Raw genomic sequence first — 23208 nt, 5'->3', positions numbered from 1 at the left:
TTGTCAACAAGGTGGTCCGCATAAGAACGGACAATGTGGTGTCAATGTACTAAATAAACAAGCAAGGGGGAACGAAGTCTCTCCCTCTCGTGGATCTGGCCATTCGGATTTGGGAGTGGGCCGTGCTTCATGGGGTCTGGCTGCTTGCAGTGCACATCCCGGGCCGGCTGAATGTCACCGCGGATGCCCTCAGCCGGCGGACAGTGGTCAGCTACGAGTGGGAGTTGAAGGTGGAGATCCTCTCATGGATTTTCTCGCGTTGGGGCACACCGGAGGTGGACCTCTTTACCACGGCGGTAAACCAGAAGCTTCCTCAGTACGCCTCCAGAGGGGGGCTGGGAGCCTCCTGTCTGGGGGACGCGCTCAAGATCCCATGGCACAACATGAGAGCTTACGCCTTCCCGCCTCTTTCTCTGGTTCATCGAGCAATTTGGAAGTTGAAAAGTTCTGTCAACTGTTCTCTTCAACTGATAGCTCCGTGGTGGCCGGCCAGGTTTTGGTTCTCAGAACTTCAACACCTGTCGGCGTGTCCGCTGATCAGGTTACCAGTAACTCCGATCTTCTTCACCAAGGGGAACAGCAGATGTGGCACCCCTCCCCACAATCGCACAACTTGGCGGCATGGTGCCTGAGTTCACGGCGCTAGAGCCTTTGGGTTTGTCTGCGGATAACATGCGCATTATCCAGGCAGCCAGGAAAACCTCGACCAGATCCCAATACAAGAGTAAATGGCTCAGGTTCTGTCATTGGTGTTTGCAGAAAGAATTGGACCTGAGGGTGGCGACTATTGACACGGTGCTGTCCTTTGTCTCCTCCCTAGCAGAGTTAGGGGTTTATGTCTTGTCCTGCAGGACTTATCTCTCGGCGATTTCCGCCTACCTCTCTACAGACCTGTGTTCTTATTCATTAACTAACCGGTGGTGAAGAGACATTTTGCTGGTTTGACACGCATCTACCCTCGGTTCGTACTCTGCACCCGCCCTGGGACTTAAACGTAGTCCTGACGGCGCTGTGCCATAAACCTTTCGAGCCAATGGCTGACCTCAAGTACGTGTCCTGAAAAGTGTCCTTTCTGGCGCCGTTACGTCAGCGAGGAGAGTGAGTGAGCTCCAGGCATTGTCCGTGGAGCATCCTTTCTTGGTTTTTCACAAGGACAAGGTAGTACTTGGGATGAACCCAGCTTTCCTACCAAAGGTAGTGACCGAATTCCATCTGAATCAGTCGATTTCCCTCCCGGTCTTTTTTCCGAACCCTGCCTCGGAGGCGGAAAGGGTTCTACAATGCCTGGATGTCTGAAGAGCTCTTAAGTTCTACCTGGACAGGACTGCCGAGCTTCGGAGCTCTTCCCAACTGTTTGTGACCTTCGGTAAACCCGAGGGCCGGTGTCTAAGGCATCCATTTCCAGATGGATTGCTGCCTGTATCACGGAATCTTTCATCGTCCAAAAGCTGAAACCACCCAAGGGTATTCGGCGCATCAGGTGCGAGGCAAGGCAGCTGCGGTTGCTTTTCAGAAGTATGTTCCTTGGGAGTCCATCGCTAGAGCGGCTACCTGGGCCTCCCCATCTGCTTTCTGTAAGCATTACTGCCTCGATATGAGCTCTAGGGCCGACGCTCAGTTCGGCCTAGGGCCGACGCTCAGTTCGGCCAGGCTGTGCTGAAGAACCTGTTTCAGTAAGGGGTATTTCCATCCACCCATAGTTCCTGTAAGGAGTGCTTGGGAATCTCCCATAAGTATGGAGGAAAGGGGACGGGACGTAGGAGTATTACCAGGTTACTCACCGTAGTGACCACCTTACTCCTAGTCCATAGTCCCCTTTCCTCCATACGCCCGCCCCCGACCCCTCTAATAAGGTTCCTCTGTTATTGCTAATGGGTCTTGGACCCTGCGATAGAAAAGGACTGATGGGCGATGCGCGGGGCGGAGCCAAGGTGGGCGGGGTTACGGCCGCGTGCCGGGCCCAGCGCAGGAACGAGGAGGGACACATTTTTGAAAAAAATGTGGATGCTTTTTACAAAGTGCTCCGGTCCCGTCCCACAGGACGGAGAGATGTCCCATAAGTATGGAGGAAAGGGGACTATGGACTAGGAGTAGGGTGGTCACTACGGTGAGTAACCTGGTAAAATGTTCACACGTATTCACAATTATGCACGCTCATTCATCTTGTTCTATATTTCATTATTTTTCCTTCTAGTTCTTCCCTAATTCCACATTCTTATGTGTCCCTTATTCTGGGAGACCTTGGCCCTAGAAGAAAGCTTCTACTACATCTTGCCGAAACGTCTTGGAACGCTGCATTTCACGTGCCCTTGAAGTCCTCCCCCCACCCCCTAGATCACCATCTTTGACAATCTAGACATCGACCTATTATCAGATCATCCTTCTGCCTGGCACCATCGGACCTCCTACCTGTTCTGAACTAAGGAGTGTGATCGAGTACACAACCATGGGACTATTGATATGGATGCCATTTTTGTAGCTCCACAAGGGTTTGTACCTTAGCGCCAAGCCCATCGCAGCTTTACCCATTACAGAGAGTGAGCATTTCATTTAGATTAGTTGCCTGTTCATGAGAAATATATTTATGTAACACTGCTAGCCAATGCTTACCCTGTGTTACACAAGTTTATTTTTTATTTTATCTGTTGACACTTTGCTACTCGCACAATGTTTTTTGAGAAAAAATGGTTGTGTATTTGCTTTATTTGTTGACACTGGGTTATTCACATATTGTGTAATTCATGTAAGAAATTGTACTGTTTAACCCTGTATGATCAGAAAAACAAAAAAAAGAAAATATCTGCAGCCAAATAATAAAAGCTGTATAGACACTTATAAGTCACTCAGAGTTTCTCTGTTACATTGAGGTGCAAATAGATTCTTGTCTTGTCTTGGTGATATGTTGTATGATTCAAACAATTGCATTTAATTTGTTGCAAAATTTTGATTATTAACGGCAGGGCGCCTGCCTGTTTCATATCGAACTGTGTGCTGCAATTTTTGTTGATTTTTGTTACGAACTTACTGTGCATAATGTTCTACATGATTACAGCCTTGATAACTACCAGAGGGAGAAACGCGTGTCGGCTGTCTACAATTTGAAGACTAAATCGTCTATTCACTAATCATCCTAATTACTGTAGTGATACAATCTTTATACCAGTGTATTTTTTACTACTTTTGGGGGTGCATAGAGTGCGAGATACCTTCCCGAACTCAATCCTGTTTACTCATTCCATTTGTGGGAAGTTTGTGGGGAGTGGTTTACTCGCTGCCACCCTTGCTTCATTTATTTTGAGAATCTAATCGAACTTTACTAACTAGTCAGTGGTAAGTAGCGCACATTTAACAGATCGATCCCACAACAGCAATTCTCATGTGGAGTGTTCAGGCCACAGAATCTGTTGCAGGTCGAAATTCAGGCTTCATGAGCAAGAGCTGAAACGAGCTCCTGAGTATCAGGCATTACCTAGTAGGCAGGGGCTACCCCTAGAGAACCAGGAGTTATCGCATAGTGTACCACAAATCTAAATTGTATGCAAGATTTAAACTTTAACTTTTTCCCCACTTATATTTAATACACAATGCTTTAAATGCTTCATTAAACTATAAAGGTGCAGAAGTAAGACTCTGAAATGAGGGGTCTTATTGATTGCTATAAAGTTTTATACAAGGGTAAAAAGGAAAATAAAACCCTCTCGCCCTACCTCTGAGGGGTTTCCCAGCCTCAACTGAATTAACTAGTGTCAGAATGCCCAAAGTAAAATTCCCAGTGTCCAAATCCTAACTGTCTCTTACGCTCTAAATCAAAGTATGTCTTCTTGGTCCAGAGGAATGACTCTAGACAAAAGGCAGTTCTTGTCTTGGTAGGATTTTCCCAATATGATTTCAGCCAATATGGTTTCAAATGTTAGGGGCATTTCTCCCTTCCCCCAGCCTTCCTCGGGCTCATTTATATAGTTCAATGGTGGATGGGGGAAGTGTCTCCTTTTAGCCAACCCTTCCAGACTTGTATTTCAGTTCCACAATTGGTGGTGGGAGTGGGGGGGTTATTGTCATCCCATCCCCGCCGCCATTCTATGGCTTATGGCTCTAGTTCTGTGGGGTCCCAGACCCTGGTTGGCAGCTCTGGCTTCCTCTCGCCATATACTGCACTGAAGAACAGCCTGAAGGCAGACCTGGTTCCCTCTCACCAGGTACTGCAACGAAGAGTAGCATGGATGCACTTCCCAGGCTGTGGTGGTCCATACAGATTTGGTTCACTAACCTGCAAAGTACTGTATGAACTGTCCATTAACTTCCAGTTCTCTTTATTTGGGTGCAAGTTCCAGACTCAAAACTCCGGCCTTTCTGCTGCCAAGCCTTGGTAAAAGTCCATGTACTACTATGCTTTTCCTCCACTGCAGCAGGGTCCCAGACCTCCTTTCCCAGCCTTCCTATTCGTGCCACCACCTCCTTGAGCGCCTTCTCGGCTTCCCACATACCTTGTGGTGTGGTCTGTGGGAGTGTTGGCTCCCTTGAGGTAGCTGGACCCGTTTGCGGGATTCTGGTAACTACCTGGAGCTTCCCTCGTTCTGCAGCAGCTCCAGTCTTCTTTTGTTCCGGGACAGCACAGTCTCAAACCCTTGCGCTTCCCCGGTCTCTGGGGCACCCAGCGTCTTAGTCCGCCTGCAGGTTGTGCTGTCCTAATGTCCTGGACCGGCATAGAACACTCTTCCCACCAGTTCTTGGCATCTCGGTCAGCACCCGCCTGCACGTCGGGCCCGCACTGGCTATCGCGGCTTCTCTTGGGAATGCTTGACGCCGTGTCAAGTCACTCTTCAGTTTATATCTAGTTTTTGCCAATCAATTGTCGCAAACCACTGGACTGATGAGTGTTTCCAATGGTTATTTGTTATTGCTCTGCACTTCCTCCTCGTCTCACTAAGAAAGTGCTGATGTGGTAACTCACTAAACATCTTCCTCGTCTTGGTACTCTACCTGTACTGCTTTAGAAAAGTATGTAGGGTGTTTAGGCTAGGATTGAAGAGGAAGGAGGTGAAGGAAAGATGGGTTAGTAGTGGGAAGGGGGTCGAGGGTCATTTGATTGGTGGGAATACTGCGTTCTCTCCCGATGTGGTAGTCACTGGTCCCAAAGGGGGATTCCCCTCCCATCACATCACCCGCTGAGTACCACCCCCAGTGGGACTATCTGGTAGCAGCCTCACCTCGCTGCCCCCTTGGAAAGCAGCTCCCCCTATGGAAGCAGTGACGATACATTGGGATTCGTCGCAATACTTATTCCGAGCTACAGAAAGTTACGCATTCCCAAATACAGAAAGTTAATGTCACATGGGTGCGTATGTATGGCACCGGTTAGCCTCCAGGCTCTCCAGGCATAGAAGCAGGAGCTAAATGGTTACCAGTCCCCAGCAATTTTGAACCCTGCACTGCAGTCAGTGTATCTGATATTCTAAATCCCACAATTCTGCACTAAATACTGTGCCACTATGCAGCAAAAGAATTTGAAGGAAGTGCGTAAATTACTGCTCTGAGCACGCAAACGGGGGATTATATGAGTAAATAAGTCCTTGGTAAATGATGTGCTCCACTCAATTGTAGGCAACCCCTCTGCCACAGATGTCCTTTAAAGTCCAATAGATGGTTCATGGGTTTTTATTAACACATCTTTAATATTTTTGTTGTCAGGTGTTTGAGACTGTAGTGTTATTAGACTAAGGGGTACTCTGGCTGACCCTTCAACGTGTGGGCTCCCTCCACTGTCGCTCAGTCTGACAAAATCAGTAACCCCTATTGTCTAAGGTAGCCTCTCTACAAGGCCTGATCTATCTTACTCCTTCATGGAATTTCCCAAGAAAACTCTGCTCTAGCGGCCCCACTCCTAATGATAGACTCAAGGTTATCTGAGATGGTGCTTGTTTCTTCACACTTTCCCCTCTCATTTCCTTTCAATATTCTCCCTTGGTCTTTGGTCTCTGTATTATTGTTTCCCCTCTCATCCTACTCTTCCCCTCTTCTCCCTCCTCCTAGTCTTGCACTTTCTATTCTCAACTCCTTATCTTCTCTACTCTCTTCCTTTTCTTCTGTCATATTGGAATCTTCTATTCTCTCCGATCTGTCTCCCCCTCATCTGTCCCACCAGTCTGATGACACTTATCCATTTTATCGCTATCAGTACACTTCTCCACCAGCCACTCTCTCTGCCTCCTAACATTTCCCTCAACTCCTGCTACTCCCTTCTCTCAACCCTTCACGACTACTCATTCTCACACCCTCACAATCACAGCTTCACCTTTCTCATGATATCTCGCCTGCACTGCTCCTCCACAGATTGTTCAGCTTTCCCCTCCACCTTCCGTTGTCATCCTGGTGTCTCTGGCCACCTCCACACCTCATTACCTCACCTGAACACCCTTCACTCTATGCAATTCCTCTGTCTTTTATACCTGCTATTCCCTTATTTTGCACTCTTTGACCAGCCCGTCCATTGATTCTGTGTTTCACTTGAAACTATGAGCCAATCTAACGTTCTTTTTCCCCGGGGCTGGGTCTGCCTAGAGAAACGCTACAAAGCACCTACAAGCCTGAACCCTTGGCACACCACTTTAAGTCTTTAGTTTTTCTCAACTGAATGTCTGGTCGCAGTTTCGTCCAGTTAAGCTGCAGCGCGTAATGTATCACTTGTATAACAGATGCCGTAATGTTACAATCTGTATGGAGATAGTCTATTTACTACCATGTTCTGCTGCACGTTTTCGGTGTGTCGGCCTATGATGGTCTGGGTAGTTCTGAAATAAATAACGGAGATGGCTGGCCAGAATTGAGGGTGCATGGCTTTTGGTGACTGAAAGGGGTAACGTTCTTAGCGGTCAAAGCATATACAAAGCGTTGAAGCACGGTGGTCCTCCTCATCCCACCTCCAGGTGGGAAATGGCTCTATGCTACTCCCTGCTAGGCATCCTAACCAAGGTTAGGAGTGGTCCCTCCTCCGCCCCCCCCCTAAACCGGGTTCAGCGACTGACCCTCTCCCATCTCTCCTAATGTCTGCCTCCTCTTCACCCTTGAGTTGTTTGCATTCGACATGCAGTCTTTACCCACTGAGCTTAGAAGAATGTGTCCCACCTTTAATTGTTGAAGTGACTTGCCTACCTTTTTTTTCTTCTAATTTAGGGTTCTTCAGCTGTAGGAGGCCTCTTTGGGATCAGCAACGCCAGGCTTAACTCGGTCAAGACTCGGTAAGAGAAATTGTAGTTTGCTGTTTCTCTCTCAAAATGTTCCTTATCTCACCTACGCAGAATATTATCACTGGATGTGCTATAGATGGCCTCTTGTTTTCTGTAAGGTCTACATACTTGGAATTGCCCAATCATCCTTTCCACTTAAACAAATATGACTTGTCTTCAAAGGAATATACCTGTGCTCTTGCTTCCTCTTCCTCTAGCACTGCATAACTATTCAACACCTCACCAATCAGTGCAGATTTGGTCAAAATAATTGTTGTGGGCCCAAGGGTGTTTTAAGTCGGCTATGCAGAATTTTAAATTTCAGCAACAGTGGATTGGAGATTATGCTTTGTAACTGGGCTTTACCATGACCTCTGTTTTCTTCCCCACTTTGCACATAATTGACTGCATGTTACATCACTTCTGTTTCCTCTGGTTTCAGGTTGGAAGGCCTGTGCCTTCTCTCTCATCTAGTAGCAGAATGCCAGACCGATCACTTCCAGCAGCACTGTGTGACCTGGCTTCGCAGTGTGCAACATATCATACAGGTGAGATAGGGTTTTGGAAGCCCGGGTGCATATGAGGTTGGAGGATCCACAAGGTAGTCTTTCAAAAAGGTGGTGGTAGGGAAAAAGCAGGCTGTCTGGAGAGTTGTATGCCAACTAATACAGGTGATTTCAAGGAGCCGGGCAAAGTACTTCATTTATCTGGGAGGGGTGGAGGAATATACTTGCTGTTAAGGAGGTTTTGGGCCAGGCGCAGTTATGATTAAAGTGAGGAGCAGGGTTTTGCGAGTGGGCTTTTACCTTGTGGTGTTCTTCCTTTCTCTCTTCCTGATGCCACATGTCCTTTATTCCCTCAGTCCCAGGATTCTCCCCCGACAATGGAGTTAGCTGTTTTTATTCTCGAAGACCTCCTGAAATATTCTTCAATCCTGCCTGAGCTGGCCCGTGAGATCTCCATGAACCACATCCCTGGACTTCTGACATCTCTGCTGGGACTCAAGCTTGAGGCAAGCTGGCAGAGGGGGTGCATTTTGGGGTGGATTAATTAGCAACACTTGGCCCATGGAAATTATAATAACTTCAGTGTGGCACTATAAGGACACATTATTTGGGAAATGGGAGAGCGAAGATGTTTTGTGGAGAGATGAAGTGGTTGTTTGCTTAGTGCGCTCATCTGTCTTGTGAGCAGAAGCTTCATGCGACATGCTGTGCAAAACCACAATTTAGTTCTGTCTTCATTTACATTTGTTTTGTTCTTTTACCTGTTTCCCACAGTGTCAGACTCCAGCCTTGAATGGCATGAAAGCCTGCATGACCTTCTACCCCAGAGCTTGTGGATCCTTGCGGGTAGGTTTCACAGTGGTCATTTATTGAGTACACCAGTCTTTTCAGTTTAGTGAACGCGATGAAAGAACAGACATGCCATGAGCGTGCTCTTCCTTACAGATCTGCCAATGCATCCCATTGCTGCGAGCAAGTATTCCCAGTATTCTGGTACTAGAGCCTACTGTCTAGGCCAAGAAATTGACAGTGTCAAGAAAAGGGATACAACCCTCTTCCTGGGATGAGGGTGCGGAAAGGGGTAATCCAGACCCAGCATTAGCCATGGGGAAGAGCACAACAAATGGGATACAAATCCATTCCTCACCCCTTTTTGTGCCAGTATGCTTCTATGCAGAACCCTGTGTTCAGCCTTGGCTCATGGTGCAAAGGCTCGCTTTTGTTCTTTTGCCATTTCAGTTGCTGGCACACAAGAGCGAGAAGAGACCGAGAAGGGGAGAGGAGCTGGGAGAAACTAGCATTTACCTGCCCGAATGTAGCTTCAGTGCCACAGGTACCAGATCACTTCAGCAAAATGGCTAGTGAGAGAGAAGCCGGCCCCCAGCCATGCCGCAGCACAGAGCAGCCATGCAACCAATAGGACAGGCGAAGCCTGTCTGTAGGATGCAAGGATAAACCATCCACTAGCCAACCATGGACTTCTGAGGGGTGAAGACTCCCTGGACTTGCCTTGGGGACCCCAGGCCCCACCAATGCGACCCTGCAAACAAATTTCACGGCCTGTGCAGAAGAAAGTGGGCGAGGCTAACATCTACTTTTAAGCATTCTTTTACACATACACGCCTGGGGAAGGAAGGAAGAAGATTGGTTAGTGACAGAACCAGGAAGGAAGGGTGTATCTAGTGAAGTTGGAGGAGGAGAGGGATGGTGACCAAAGGAGGAAGAAGGGAGCAGCTGATTGTGGAGGAGCTTTGGAGCAGGTGTGGCTTTATCTTAAGTGATGGTGTTTCTGTAGTGTGAGTGTGTGGTTTGAGACGTGTGTGGAAAGGACAGTGCATGTCTGAGCAAACTGGTACTGGGTGAAAGGAGGGTGACTGGGAGGAAGAGTAGTGTGGAAGGAGGAGGAATTGGATGAGTAGTGTGGGGGAGGAGGAAGTTGATAGAGAGGAAACAAGGGAGGTGCATGAAGAATAGAGGGAAAGGTGGACAGGAGTGGAACCAGGTGAATATTCCTAACTAGATTAACTGGGTGGTTCAAAATGTTAGTTTGCTCCCAGAACACTTACCTGTAGTGAGTAGGGAAAGTCGGGAGGTCCCTCAGGGAGTTAGTTAGCCTGCTTCTAGGGAGAACAGTATTTGTACAAGGGCGCTATTATACAGCTGGTGTCAAAACTTGGTTGAACACCCGGGTTAGGTAGGAAGTTTGTGGGAAGTCTAGATTGGGATGGTCAAAGGCCCCACCAAAAAATGTATAAAAACCCTTGAACCGTCCTTGAGACTCAGTGTTTACTCTGCCATCTGATAACCTACAGAGTTAGATTTATTCTTTGTGGAGATTTCATCGAGGCCCATTTCTTTGTAATTATTTTTTTTAAACACATTTTCTCCCAAGTAAAATGCGGGGGTAGACTCCCTGCAATCATGCCACATCCCCCCACCATAATTAAATGCCGAAACCCAACCCCCCCCATATATACTTGTAACAAAATGTGTTTAAAATTGCAAATAAGTGGGCTTCGAGGAAATGCGTCTGCGAGAAAACAGGCATGAACAGTCAAATCGCATGTAAGTATAGCCTTATGATGTCTAAGTAATGCCAGCAGAGATAGATCTTGAAAAGAAGAATGGAGGTGCTGAACAGTTCCCTATTGTGCGAAAAGTAAATCGTGAAATTGATTAAAGTAGAGCAATTTGGAGGGATTGTAAGGGTTTGAGGCACAGGTATTTATGACTATACAGTGGATGATTGCACATTCAGGCATTGTCAAACTCTGGGGTAGGGACATATGTTGCCAGTGCATGGGGACCTACACAAGCAGTTGGATTGTGCACTACATAGGAGCAGTGTTAAGGGTGGAGGTGATGAAACTGCTGGCTCACTTGAAATACAAATCTGAGCAATCTTTTCTCTTCTCAGGGGAAACTTGCCTCCTGCTTCCTGTCTCTGTTGGATTCAGACAACCCTCGTCTGCAGCAGGTGAGTGTTTGCCAGGAACAGTGAAATTCTCACTTTTCTGCATAGCGAAATGCATAGGCTGGGGGGTCTTAATCATCTACATGAACTGTAAGGGACCCTTTCTAATTAATATATTAATTTTCATAGTGCAATGACAAATCTTGACCAGTAATGCATTGTTTAGATTTTTAAAGGGAAATAGAAATGTTTAACTAAACATTGTGTAGTGTTAAACACCTCATTAATAATTTGTGTTAATAGACTGTCCTCCAATAATAAAAAGTTGTGTTCTGAAGAGGCTATTAGGAATTTTAACATGTGGAAGAGGGCTTGTAAGGTCATTTTTTACTGTATGGACCTTGGAAGTTACATGAATCCATAGAGTAGGATGGTTTTTATATTTTCCTGAATCAGAAAGAATAAAGTATACTCTGTGTTGAAAAGAGGGAGGTTGCTTTTACTCTCCACTGATCTACCATTCCAATGTCCTCATGGCTTGGTTGGATGTCAAGGTGCTGTGCTGCACAGTTGTGTATTCCTTGCGTGTTCATAGGCAAGAGACGTATGGTTTTTGAGGCATGCTTTGTTCTTGGCATTTGAATTAAATATTTTTCATGCTTGTTAATCTGCTTAGAATCACATGCTGTGCATATAGTCTGACATCCAGTGATAACTGCAAAGTATTGCATCTTGCCTATCGAGAATCGAAAGGGGACGTCAACATGGGCGTGCCTGTAACACTACCCCTAACGTGACGTGTAGTGTACCCAAAATCACACACGCATCGAGGCCAGCTATCTGGTCGCCTTAATGCAGAGCTCTTCATAAAAATTGAGTTGTTATCGCTTGAACTTTGGTCATTTATTCTTATTGTCATTCCCTTCGACGGCTAATTATTCCTGTGCCAATGCCGAATACTGCTGACGATGGAATTTTGACGGCTGTTGATCCAGTCGGCGTTGCCGACCACGTGGCCGGGCCTTCTGGCCGGCCTTTACAGTAGGGAGAGTAGGGTCGGGGTGGTCATATTCTTTTCAAGAATGCCTTTCCTTTGCCCCTCTTTGTTCCCCTGGGTTTGTCGTTGCTAGCTTTATCCTGCACTATGGACAGGACTCCATTTAGATTTTTCCCTTACTGTAAGGCAAAATACCTGTGGAAAGACTAGCACTGTCGGTGCAACAATTGTCTTCCCCTCGACCACAACGAGACGGTCTGTACAGCCTGTAAACTCCTACGGCCTAAGACTCTTAAGGAGCGCCGTTTGAAGCGGTGGGTGGTCTACGGTATGTTGCAGGCCGAAAGTAATTCCCCTGCCGCCACAGCCACCGAGTGTGACGAAGGGATTAGCAAATTGTCAAATTGATTCTTGGCTTTCTTCAATTGTCTTAACTTAAATGAAAGTGCAATTAATAGTCTGGGTAAGGGATGTTACCGAGGAATGACAGCACCTAGATTTATTATATTTTACACTGTTTACAACAAACCAATTAGAAATACTCTGTACTAAATTGCAAATTTGTGAACAAAATGTGAATACCAACAAATGTCATACGGTTACCTAGATTCTCAGCTGTGTAAAGTGCATAACAAAAAATGTAGATTGAATTGTATTAGTGGCAATACTGGTATTAAAAATTGTACCAAATGATTTCATTCTAAAGAGATATAAAATTATCAATGCTCTTCCAATAGAATTTCAGTCTTAGACTTTAGTTCATTAGTCTCAGGCAGGATCTTAAGCTTATGAATAAAGGCCTCTTTTATAGATTCGATCCCCAATTGTGAACTAAGATGTTTGAGCAATATTTGGACTTTAAGGTCAAGCAAAATCTCATTTTAAGTTTTGTCAAGGTTGATATGAGCCAAAGGTGGTTATTTCTAGTTGAAAGAATTTTGTAATTGAACAAAGGGGATCATTATAATTTTTGTTTTTTTTTACATTTGGTGTTTTGTGGAAATTCCTTTTCTAACCCAAGGTGACTGGAGTTAAATGGCTATTATATATTTCTTTCAAATCAAACCCTCTCCAGGATAAATGTACTGTATCTGAACATTAAAGCCCAAGATATTTTAGAGGGAAAAGGGACACCAAACTGATTATGCTCTCAATTTAAAAACTAAGACATTCAGTTGGCTCTGATTAATTTTCTTTCAAGTGCCATAAAGAAGGTAACATAGCTTTAGTTGATATTACTGAATGTTAGAATATCTGTCGTATACTGAAATCAGTAGATTTACGGAAATCAGGAAAATGCCCTCACTTCTAAATGTAGGTGATTCAAATGTATTAGCAGTGCGAGCAGTTTGATTATTCCAAAGCAACTTGGAGAGAAGTGACGCAACTTTCTTAAAGAACAAGCCTGGTAAAGTGATTCAAAGCGTAGAGCGCCAATAAAGACTAATGGGTACAAGCATCAGCTTAATATAAATCCAAGTGGCCCCATCAGGATAGAAATAAAGGAAACCGCTGCTGGCCACATGAGTTTTGCTGTTCATCATTCTAAGGGGGTTTGGTTTATTCCTTTCCATATGCAGAAGCGTTGATGTTTACTGCATGTAAATCGAAACCATTCTGGTATTTACAAGAATATACTGTGATAAGGGTTCCAATGGTGCAAAGTCAGTAACAAGGGGCAACCTTGTGAAGTTCTTCTGTGGCAAGAAATGGCACCAAGTAAGATAAGGTTTTAGCTTTGGGAGAGTGGTACATAATTCGGTCAGACAAAAAAATATAGTTCAAAGCCTTTTCATTTAAGTCACAGTGATATAAAATCCCATGATAGATGGCCAGATCCATTTTAGAACATTTTGCAAAATCAATGGCACTACAAAGACCTGTTTTGGAGGCAGTAAGCTAACCTTTGATAAAGCCGGGTTGGTCTTCATTAACAAGATGCAATATACCTTTATCCAACCAATTAAATAAAACTATCAATCTTTGATTAAGTAAATTTGGTTGGTGTTCTAAATGTTGGGTAGCCGCCTTAGGTTTCGGAAATAAAATGATTAACTTATCAGATAAGTTACTCAGAGAATTGTTGATTAACTATTACATACATTTTGTAATGAACAAACTAAAATGTCAATGAAAGCAATTTGCCAATCAATGGAAAACCCATAAGAACCATAAACTTTTCTAAATTTCATATCCAGAATACCTTGTTGGAGGGGATTGGGTCCTCCGATGTATTCCATATCTAGCTGTGGTGCTTTGGAAAATCTTTCTGTGTCGATTACGTCGATACGCCGTCCTCGAGGGCCTCCGTCGAGCCGACGTCACCGGATGTTATAAGTAGGACGCACAACGCCCGTAGCCTCAGTTCCGTTTTTTCCGCGAACGTGTTCGCTTCGGAGATATCGGCGCGCCTCGATTCTACTGAATCCTGTTCTTTCGGTTCTTTGAACCTTTTTCTTCTGATGTCTTCGGCTTCTTCCACCCTGCGGTCCGGGTTTAAGAAGTGTAGAGTGTGCGGGTCCAAGATGTCGCTGACAGACACGCATGCCGCTTGCCTCTGGTGCCTCGGGGAGAACCATGATACGCATGACTGTGTCGACTGCCAATCACTCACATCGAAGGCCTTGCGGGAGTGTAAGAAGAAGCTGTCGGTTGGTAAGGTGGCCAAGCCCCAGAAGTCGCGTTCCACTGGTCTTTCGACGGATGATTCGAGGGGCGACTCTCCGCATTGTTGTTGTGAGTCTGGGGGTTCTCGGTCAGGGAGTCGGTCCCGCCATTCCTCTGCCTCTTGTCCCAACAAGCATTCCACTCCTGAGGAATGGGATTCTTCCGAAAGAAGATGTTGGCGATTTTTCAATCGCAGGGTTCCGGTCTGTCTGTGCCATCTAAGGATGCCGGCCGTGACCATGCTAGAGATGCCGCTTGTCTGCCTTTGGGCTCAAGGAGTCGTTGCGACCACCGGGCGCCTTCGAGGTCCCGGTCGGACAAGGATGGTCGCTCTAGACATGCCCGTTCCAGGTCCCGATCCTCGACGCCCTCAAGACCGCGAGAACCTGTGAAGTCTTCGAAGAAGACATCGACGCCTGCGGCGCCGAGGTCGTCGAGGGACTCTCTCGAGGCTCCGCCTCCGAGGAAGTAGTCGGCGCCCAGGCTGTCGAGACACGCTCGGGGCTCCGCCCTCGAGGCCTGTGTCGACACCATCGAAGTTGTCGGCACCACGCTCGACGCCGATTCCATCAAGGCCTTTCGAGGTGGCTTTGTCGGAGGTACCCCGTGGCACGGTGGAACCCCCCCCAGAAAGGTTCTGGCCAAGGCAAAACATGTCTTTGTTCCTTTTTCTGTACCCTCCTTCCAGCCTCTGGATTATATTTCTGAGGTGGATGAGGGGTCTGAGGAAGGTGAGGTTCCTGCAGAGATTCCTGATGGCCTCCTTTCTGGTCATAGCCAACTTGAGGACCTGCGCCAGTCGTTGCACGACATCAGTGGCCTGGACACCTCTCCGGAGGTGGAGTTTGGTAGGCCTGAGCCTGGCACGCATGCTGAGTCCTCTTACCGGTGCCTGATGTCGAGGGTTAAGGATTACCTGGGGTGGAAGTGTAAAACTAACCTGTCTCACGACGGTCTAAACCCAGCTCACGTTCCCTATTAGGGGTCTGTCCCCCCTGGGGATTTTCAGCAGGATGACCTGACTGATATCCTCGATCAAGGTCCACCAACTGACCCGGTGCTGCCATTCCATATGGCCTTGCAGAGAAGCGTGGCTGTGGCTTGGACTTCTCCGGAGAGTCTCCCGGCAGTGAGCAAGTCCTTGCCGAAGAAATATCGCCCAGCCAGTGGCGACCCCTGCTACTTGACCACGCACCCCACTCCGGAGAGTTTGGTGCAGGCGGCTACGGCCCCCGCAAAGCAGGCGTCGTATCCTACCATCCCTCCTGATAGGGATGACAAATGTTTTGACGGCTGGCCGAAGGTGTTTTCTTCTGGGGGTATGGCGCTTCAGGCTGCCAACTCCATTTGTACCTTGTCTCGTTTCACGCACACTCTGTGGAACTGTATCTCCTTAGCGACTGATCATATTCCCGAAGTGGAGGAACGGGATGGTTTTCTTGCTATCATGCAGGATGGCAAGGACGCCATGTGAGAGTCCGTTCAGTCGGGTCTGGACATGGTTGATTGCGTCAGCCGGTCCATGGCGGCGAGCACCGTAATACGCAGGTTTGCGTGGTTGCGGAAGTCGGGTTTGCTCCTGATGTGCAAGCTCGGCTCCTCAACATGCCCTTTGATGGTGAACATCTTTTTGTCAGCATGGCCTCCAAAGCTGCAGCGAAGTCGTTGGGCGCTGCAGTTCGCCAACCCCCGCCTTTTCGTCCTAGGGACCAACAATGGAGGGGAGGTTCCTTTCGATATTACTCGTCCTGTAGTAAATCGAGAGGAGCTGCAAGTCAAAGGGGCCACCGTAGGAGCGCCAGAGGTGGAAAACAGGGTACTCGAGGTGCCAAGGCCGCTCGGGCAGTTGCCTCTTTGCCCTCAGGCACTGCCACAGCCGCTTCAGCTCAGTCATGAGGCCATGTCCCATGGTGCGCCAGTTGGGGGAAGGCTGGCGCAGCATCTTGTAGAGGGGCGTGCTATTACTTCAGCTGTGTGGGTTCTGAAGATCATAGACCATGGCTGTCTTCCTTTCCGGCAGAGGCCTCATGACAATCCACCGGGGAATCTCTCTTTGAAGAGTCCGGATCTTGCGCAGGAAATTCAATCCCTGCTGGAGAAAGGCACCATAGAACAAGGGATGGTATTCCCCTTATTTTTTGATTTCGAAGAAAGACTGGGGATTGAGACCCATCATGGACTTGCGTGGTTTGAACAAACTCCTCAGGAAGGACAAGTTCAAGATGGTTACTCTTTCTAAAGTCCTCCAGGCCCTTCAACTTCAGGACTAGTTGGTGTGTCTCGACCTCAGGGACGCTTATTTTCATGTGCCGATCCATCCAAAGCACAAGAAATACCTGAGGTTCGCGGTTGGCGACTCGCACTTTGTTTCGGGTCCTGCCATTTGGATTGACCTCCGCCTCGAGGTTCTTCACCAAGCTCATGGTGGTGGTGGTGGCGGCAGCGTGTCTCAGGAAAGGGGGGATTCACATCTACCCCTTCCTGGACGATTGGTTGATCAGGGCGCGCTCACCCGAGCAGGTCCTGGATCATCTGTCCGTCACCTGCCACTCCCTTCACAAGCTGGGCTTCTCCCTCAACTTAAAGAAGTCCCACTTGACGCCAACACAGCGGTTCCAGTACCTTGGAGCAGTGCTCGACACATCCCTGGGGCAGTGTTTCCCTCCCCAGGTGAGGGCTCTTCACATTCAGCAGATGGCGCACAAGTTTCAACTTGCCCAGACGCTCCCGGCGTTGTGAGTTCTTGAGGTTGCTCGGCCTCATGGCATCCTGCATTCTTCTGGTACCAGAGGCCAGGTTGCGGAGGAGATCTCTGCAATGGGCCCTCAAACTCCAGTGGTCAGTCCTCCGGCAGGATGTCGGACCCCGTTCAGGTGCCGCCCTCGGTCACCCAAGACCTTCTGTGGTAGGCCGTCGAAGGCAATCTGGGGAGCTCATGCCAACGAGTTGACAGTCAGCGGTTGTTGGTGTCCGTCGGAGTCCAGACTCCATATCAATCTGTTGGCGCTGCGGGCTTTTCTGCCGACTGTGCGAGGAAAGAATGTCCTGATTCTGACGGACAACACAGTGGCCATGCACTACCTCAACAAAAAGGGGGGGGGGGCAGGGTCCCTTCCTCTGTGACGGGAGGCGATGCAGCTCGGGTTTTGGGCCCTCCAGTAGGAAGTTTCGATCTCGCCAGTTCATCTGTCCGGAGACGTAAACGAGACGGCGGACGCTCCGAGTAGGCAGAGCGCGATCTCTCACGAGTGGGAGCTGGCTCAGGAGCTTCTCCTGGAGATCTTCGCCCTTTGGGGGACCCCTCAGGTGGATCTCTTCACCTCCAGTGTCAACCGGAAGTCGAAAGGTTTTGCTCGTGGGAATTTCCTCCAAAAGGAGCCCTAGGAGACGCGTTCGTGGTGGACTGGTCCTTCCCACTGCTGTACGCGTTTCCTCAAATCCCTGTCATCCCGCAAGTGCGGCGGAGGCTACGGAGGTTCGGTTCCTGGATCATCCTCATTGCTCCGGCATGGGCCCGGAGGACGTGGTATCCGGACCTTCTCGACTTGTCCATCTGCCCTCCACATAGTCTTCCCTACCGAGACGATCTGCTCTCACGGGAGGTGGGGGAGGGGTCAGGTTCTCCATCCAGAGGGCGGGTCCCTCAACCTTCACGCTTGGCTTCTTAAAGGTTGAGGTACAAGGATTGGGACCTCTCTGAAGAAGTGATGGAGGTGTTGCTTTCGGCCAGACGGCCGGCAACAAAGTCTCTGTACAGTTGCCGTTGGAGAAAGTTCTGCGACTGGTGCAGGGTTCAGAATGTGGATCCTTTTTCATGTGACATTTCTGTGGTTCTGTCTTTTTTGCTTGTGTTGGCCCACAGGGGCCTGCAAGTGGGTTCTGTTAAAGGTTACCTGGCGGCGCTGTCTATATTTAAGGTCTCGTCTGAAGAGTGTTCCTATTTCAAAATTCCTTTGATTTCTCAGTTTCTCAAAGGACTCAGTAATGTGTTTCCGCCGTCACTTTTCCAGGTGCCTGGTTGGGATTTGAACCTTGTTCTGAAATTCCTTGTGGGTGCTCCATTTGGGCCTTTACATTTTTGTCCTTTGAGGCTGTCGACCCTTAAAACTGTGTTTTTAGTTGCGGTCACTTCCGTTCGCAGAGTGGGTGAGTTGCAGGCACTTTCAGTTAGGCCACCCTTCACTGTGTTTCATAAGGACAGGGTTGTCCTTAGAGTTCGTCCTTCCTTTCTTCCGAAGGTGGTGTCGGCATTTCATTTAAGCCAGAAGGTTGTTCTTCCAGCATTTTATCCTCCTCCACATCCTGGTAAGGAAGAGCAGAGGCTCCATAGGTTAGATCCTAGGAGAGCTTTAAGTTTCTACATTTCACGCATGTCCCGGGTCAGAGTGGATGATCAGCTCTTTATTGGTTACGCTTAAAGGCGTTTGGGAAAAGCTGTGACTAAGCAGACTTTGTCTAGATGGATTGTCTTGGCAATTTCTGAATGTTACCGCCTGGCGGGTAAGGACCCTCCGAAGCTTATGGCCCCATTCGACTAGGGGTATGGCTGCCTCTACTGCCCTGCAGAGGGGTGTTCATATTCGTAACATCTGTGAAGCAGCCACATGGGCTTCGGTCCATACTTTAGTATGACACTACTCCCTAGATTCTATCCATGGGCAGGATCTGGCCTTTTGGCAAGGCGGTCCTTGACTCTGCATTTGATTGGGCATTCTAAATTTCTGTATTCTAAATTCTTTTTCCCTCCTCTATACGTTGGCACTGCTTTGGGACTCTATCATAGATATGGAGTACGTCTGAGGACCCAATCCCCTTCAACAAGTTACTCTCTTACATGGTAACGTTCTTTCGATGGGATGGTCCGACGACATATTCCATATCGCTCCCTCCCTCCCTGCCCCGCTACAGAATTTCTCATGTGATTGCAGCTTACGTTTCCGCAAGGCTTTCTGTGGTCATACTGGCAGTGGTTTGGTGCCACACGTTCTGGGGGAAAAAACTACAACTGAGGCTACGGGTGTTGTGCGTCCTACTTATAACATCCGGTGACGTCAGCTCGACGGAGGCCCTTGAGGACAGCGTATCGATGTCATCGACACAGGACGCAGGCGCCAAAAGATTTTCTGAAGCAGCACAGCTGTGATGATTACTGCCATAGATATGGAATACTACGTCGGACCATCCCATCGAAAGAACTTTACCAGTTAAGAGAGTAACTTGTTCTTCAATCACCTGCAGGGAAAAATCAAGACATGGAATCAACATTATTAGGCTTCTAGTTATATAAGCAAGATAGTTTATTATCTGCAGGATCATGTCAATTTCATGATTGTAACATTTTATAGAAATTGTAAAAGACATAAATAATATCCATTCTCGAATGTATTGTCGTCACACACATTCCTCATTTTATATTTTCGTATACAGCTTCATCTGCTTCTGAAGTTTTTGCAGCAGAGGGCGCTGCGCGCAGATGCCTGTCGACTCGATGTCGACGTCATCGATAGTATAAAGCATGCGCAGCGACTGTTGGCTTCAGTTCCGTTTTTCCGCGAAAGCTATCGCTTTGGATACAGTGCATTTCGGTTCCCGACGAGAATGTTCGACAGAAATATTACAAATGGCATAGTCATTAGCGTCATCAACTCTGAGATCGGGCTTTAAGAAGTGCCAGGACTGTAGGGTGAAGATGTCCCTTACGGACCCCCATCATGTGTATCTGTGGTGTCTGGGTTCCTCTCACGCTACCTTTGAATGTAAGGCCTGCCTCTCGATGACGGTCAAAGCCCTGAAAGAGCGAAGAGGAAAACTAGCGTCAGGTAGGTCTAAATACCCATCAACATCTCTGTCGAAAAGACAATCTTCTGACGAGTCGAAAAATATTTCTCCTCGTCGAAAGACAAAAAGATCAAGATCACTCAGTGGTTCTCACCACTTGTCATCTTCACGGCGTTCGAAGAAAAAGCAGGAGGTATAACATTCCTCTTATTCACGTCCCTTTGGCCTACAATATGGAACACCTGGGGTCCCTGAACCCTTTATCTCAGAGGAATCCAGGATTACAAATCTACAGGAGTCCCTGCAAAATGCAAGTAGACTAGATAAGTCCCCAGAATTAGAATTTGGGAGACCTGATCCTACTTGGAGACATTTAATGTCCTGGGTGGTGGAATGCATGGAGTGGAAAAGACCCACACCAATATATGAACAGGATGATCTTACAGATATCATGGATAAAGAATCCCAGGAGGATCCTATTCTTCCCTTTCATGTGACATCTGCAAAGGCGGGTAAATACCAATTGGGAGACGTCAGAATTAATTCCGGCAATAAATAAAAAAATAACATCTAAATACAGGGTGTCCAGTACAGCGATTGTGTCCGAGTTCCATTTAACTCTAATTTTACCTGCATTTTATCCTGCTCCTCATCCTGGAAAGGAAGAGTAGAGGTTGCACAGGCTTGATCCTAGGCGTGCACTTAGTTTCTACATCTCCAGGATGTCTAATCTAATACAGGATGACACAGGCTACAAGTTTGGTATGGCCATTTTTAAACTAACCCTGTCAAGATGGATGATTTTAGGAATATCTGAACGCTACAGATTAGCTAGAAAGGATCCTCCGGAAGGTCTTGGAGCTCATTCGACATAGGGCATGGCTACCTCCTCTGCCTCACAGAGGGGCGTCCCAATTAAAGATATTTGTGCGTCAGCCACATGGTCATCGGTACACACATTTAACAACTATAATCTGGACTCTCCTTCAAGCTGCAAAAAATTATTTGGAAAGGCAGAGCTACATTCTGTGAGAACATACCTATAAAGGAACTCCTAAATTGTCATGAGTCTGAAAATTTGGATTCTCCTCCAGTAATACACACACTGCTTTTGGAGTTTATCATAAGATGAGGAATATGTGGGAGGACACAATCCATTCGAAGAACAAGTTACTTACACATGGTAATGTTTCTTTCGACTGGATGTTCCTCCCACGTATTCCTCATCGCCCCCCAATCTGCCCTGCAGTAGAATTTTCCATGTGATTGCAGTCTTTGCTCTATCAGGAAGATTAACTGTCGTGTGTAGGATATCCTATACGCGTAAAAAATGGAGCAGAAGCCAACAGTTGCTGCGTGTGCTTTATACCATTGTTGACATTGAGACAGAGGTCTCCGAGGGACATAGTCGACGGGCATTGACATGCAGCACCCCCCGTTGGAAACCATTTCCGAAGCAGCTGAAGCTGTATATGGAAATATCATAAGAGGAGGAATATACGTGGGAGGAACGTCGAAATAACGTTACCATGGGTAAGTAACTCGTTCTTTAGAATAAACTTCTGATACAATGTATGGATTGATTATAATTTGTGTTCCATCTAGAATGCACACTGTTTACCTGCTTAATTACCATCCCTCCCCCCAATAGTACTTAGATTTAACTCTCAGTAGACCACTACAAGAGCTATAATTAATATACATATTGTTTTCAATATGCTAATTCATGTTTCTAGTAGATTTTTCAGAGGGATTGTTATAAAAAATATGTCTTAATCTGCTCAAGCAGATCATTGTAAACTGTGTTAAGCTTCCTCTTTTTATCTGCCCTTTACTGGATGATGGGGCCCTTTTTATTTCGGCTTTGTAGGCATCCAAAGTAACGCGAACAGAAGTTTCTAATGGATTGCTTTCTCCCACTGATTCCTCTTCTAAATCTGTCTCCCAATGCAGCTCCTCTTTAACCTTTTCACCACCTTGTACTGCAGCGCGCTTTTTATTGGCTCTGCTTGATATCGGCGCTGGATGTGATGTGGGGCCAGTATAAATTGAGTTTCTGCAACCCTGTGACATATATTGTCTGCACATTCTGCTTGCATCAGGACCACTACTTTGTGAGAAGTTTGCTCCATGCTGGATTCTACAAAGGCCTTAGGGTTTAAACCTTGCACCGACTGTGAACACCAGATGTCCGTAACAGACCACCACAGGATTTGTCTATACTGTCTGGGGAGGTACAGGACACACACGATTGTGGGTTGTGTTAATGCATCACAAAGAGCTCCTGGAGCAAACTGTGACTCTTTTTCCACAAGGAAAAGGACATCAGACGGACCTATTGGAGGTTGCTGTACTCGGTGTCGTAACAAAGAAATTCCCCAGTCCACAAAGATGAGAAAAATAAATATTGCAAAATGTCTTGCTCACCCGGCAGTTCCTCCATGCATCATTCTTCCCCCTCGAAGAACAGTCACCGGTCTAGGCACTACTGAGGAGACAGCGCAACAGGCATCATTCCGACCCAATCCTTCACACCGAAGGATTGGGAGTCCTTTTGGCTCAATATGCTCGACATGTTTGCTAAGGCGTCAACAGCTTCAGCTCTGTCAACTGCTCCTGGACGAGCCGACAAAGATCCTGCAAGGAACCACAACCATATGCCTTTTGGCTCTACCACACCTAGACGAAGACCCCTCACTGTACCGTACCGCTCTTACAATGAGCGCTAGCGCCACCTTCCAATGTGCTGACTGTTGCCGAAGTTCTGTTCGAGAATACTTTCTACTTACTTTGGGTGCATTCATGCCAAAGATGGGTGACCTCTTTGGGAGGGGAATCCCATCCCCTTTAGGCTCGAACCCTTATCCTGTACAGAAGTCATTGATTTCCCTTAAGAATTTTAGAGAGATGGTAAAGTCCAATTTGAATTAGTGCACATTCTAGACAAAGGTCTTCAGAAGGAGCCCTTAATAAATCTCAACCTCGCAGTAGATGCCCTGGTGCTAGAGTTGTGTACAACATTAACTTCAGTTTCGACCGTTGACCTGGAACTGGAAAAGAAACGCAGGCCGACAACCTCAGACCGGTCTGTTCTCGCTTCGCAGGTCTTCCTTTAGAGCCTTG

General features: G+C 47.2%; 1 protein-coding gene across 1 annotated transcript in view; it reads left to right on the top strand.

Annotated features, from left to right (window-relative positions):
* Positions 1–23208, top strand: part of PELP1 (proline, glutamate and leucine rich protein 1) — a 1000849-nt gene that overhangs the window by 113596 nt on the left and 864045 nt on the right. The window contains exons 2-6 of the mRNA XM_069646587.1: positions 7171–7235; positions 7666–7771; positions 8086–8235; positions 8504–8575; positions 10647–10706. Of these exons, the coding sequence (XP_069502688.1) occupies positions 7171–7235; positions 7666–7771; positions 8086–8235; positions 8504–8575; positions 10647–10706 (453 nt within the window). The remainder of the gene's footprint in view (positions 1–7170; positions 7236–7665; positions 7772–8085; positions 8236–8503; positions 8576–10646; positions 10707–23208) is intronic.

Source organism: Ambystoma mexicanum, chromosome 1p (assembly GCF_040938575.1).
Source record: "Ambystoma mexicanum isolate Mex_15411 chromosome 1p, UKY_AmexF1_1, whole genome shotgun sequence".
NCBI lineage: Eukaryota > Metazoa > Chordata > Amphibia > Caudata > Ambystomatidae > Ambystoma > Ambystoma mexicanum.
Note: the sequence above shows the minus strand (reverse complement) of the source record. Positions and strands in the feature narration are given on the sequence as shown.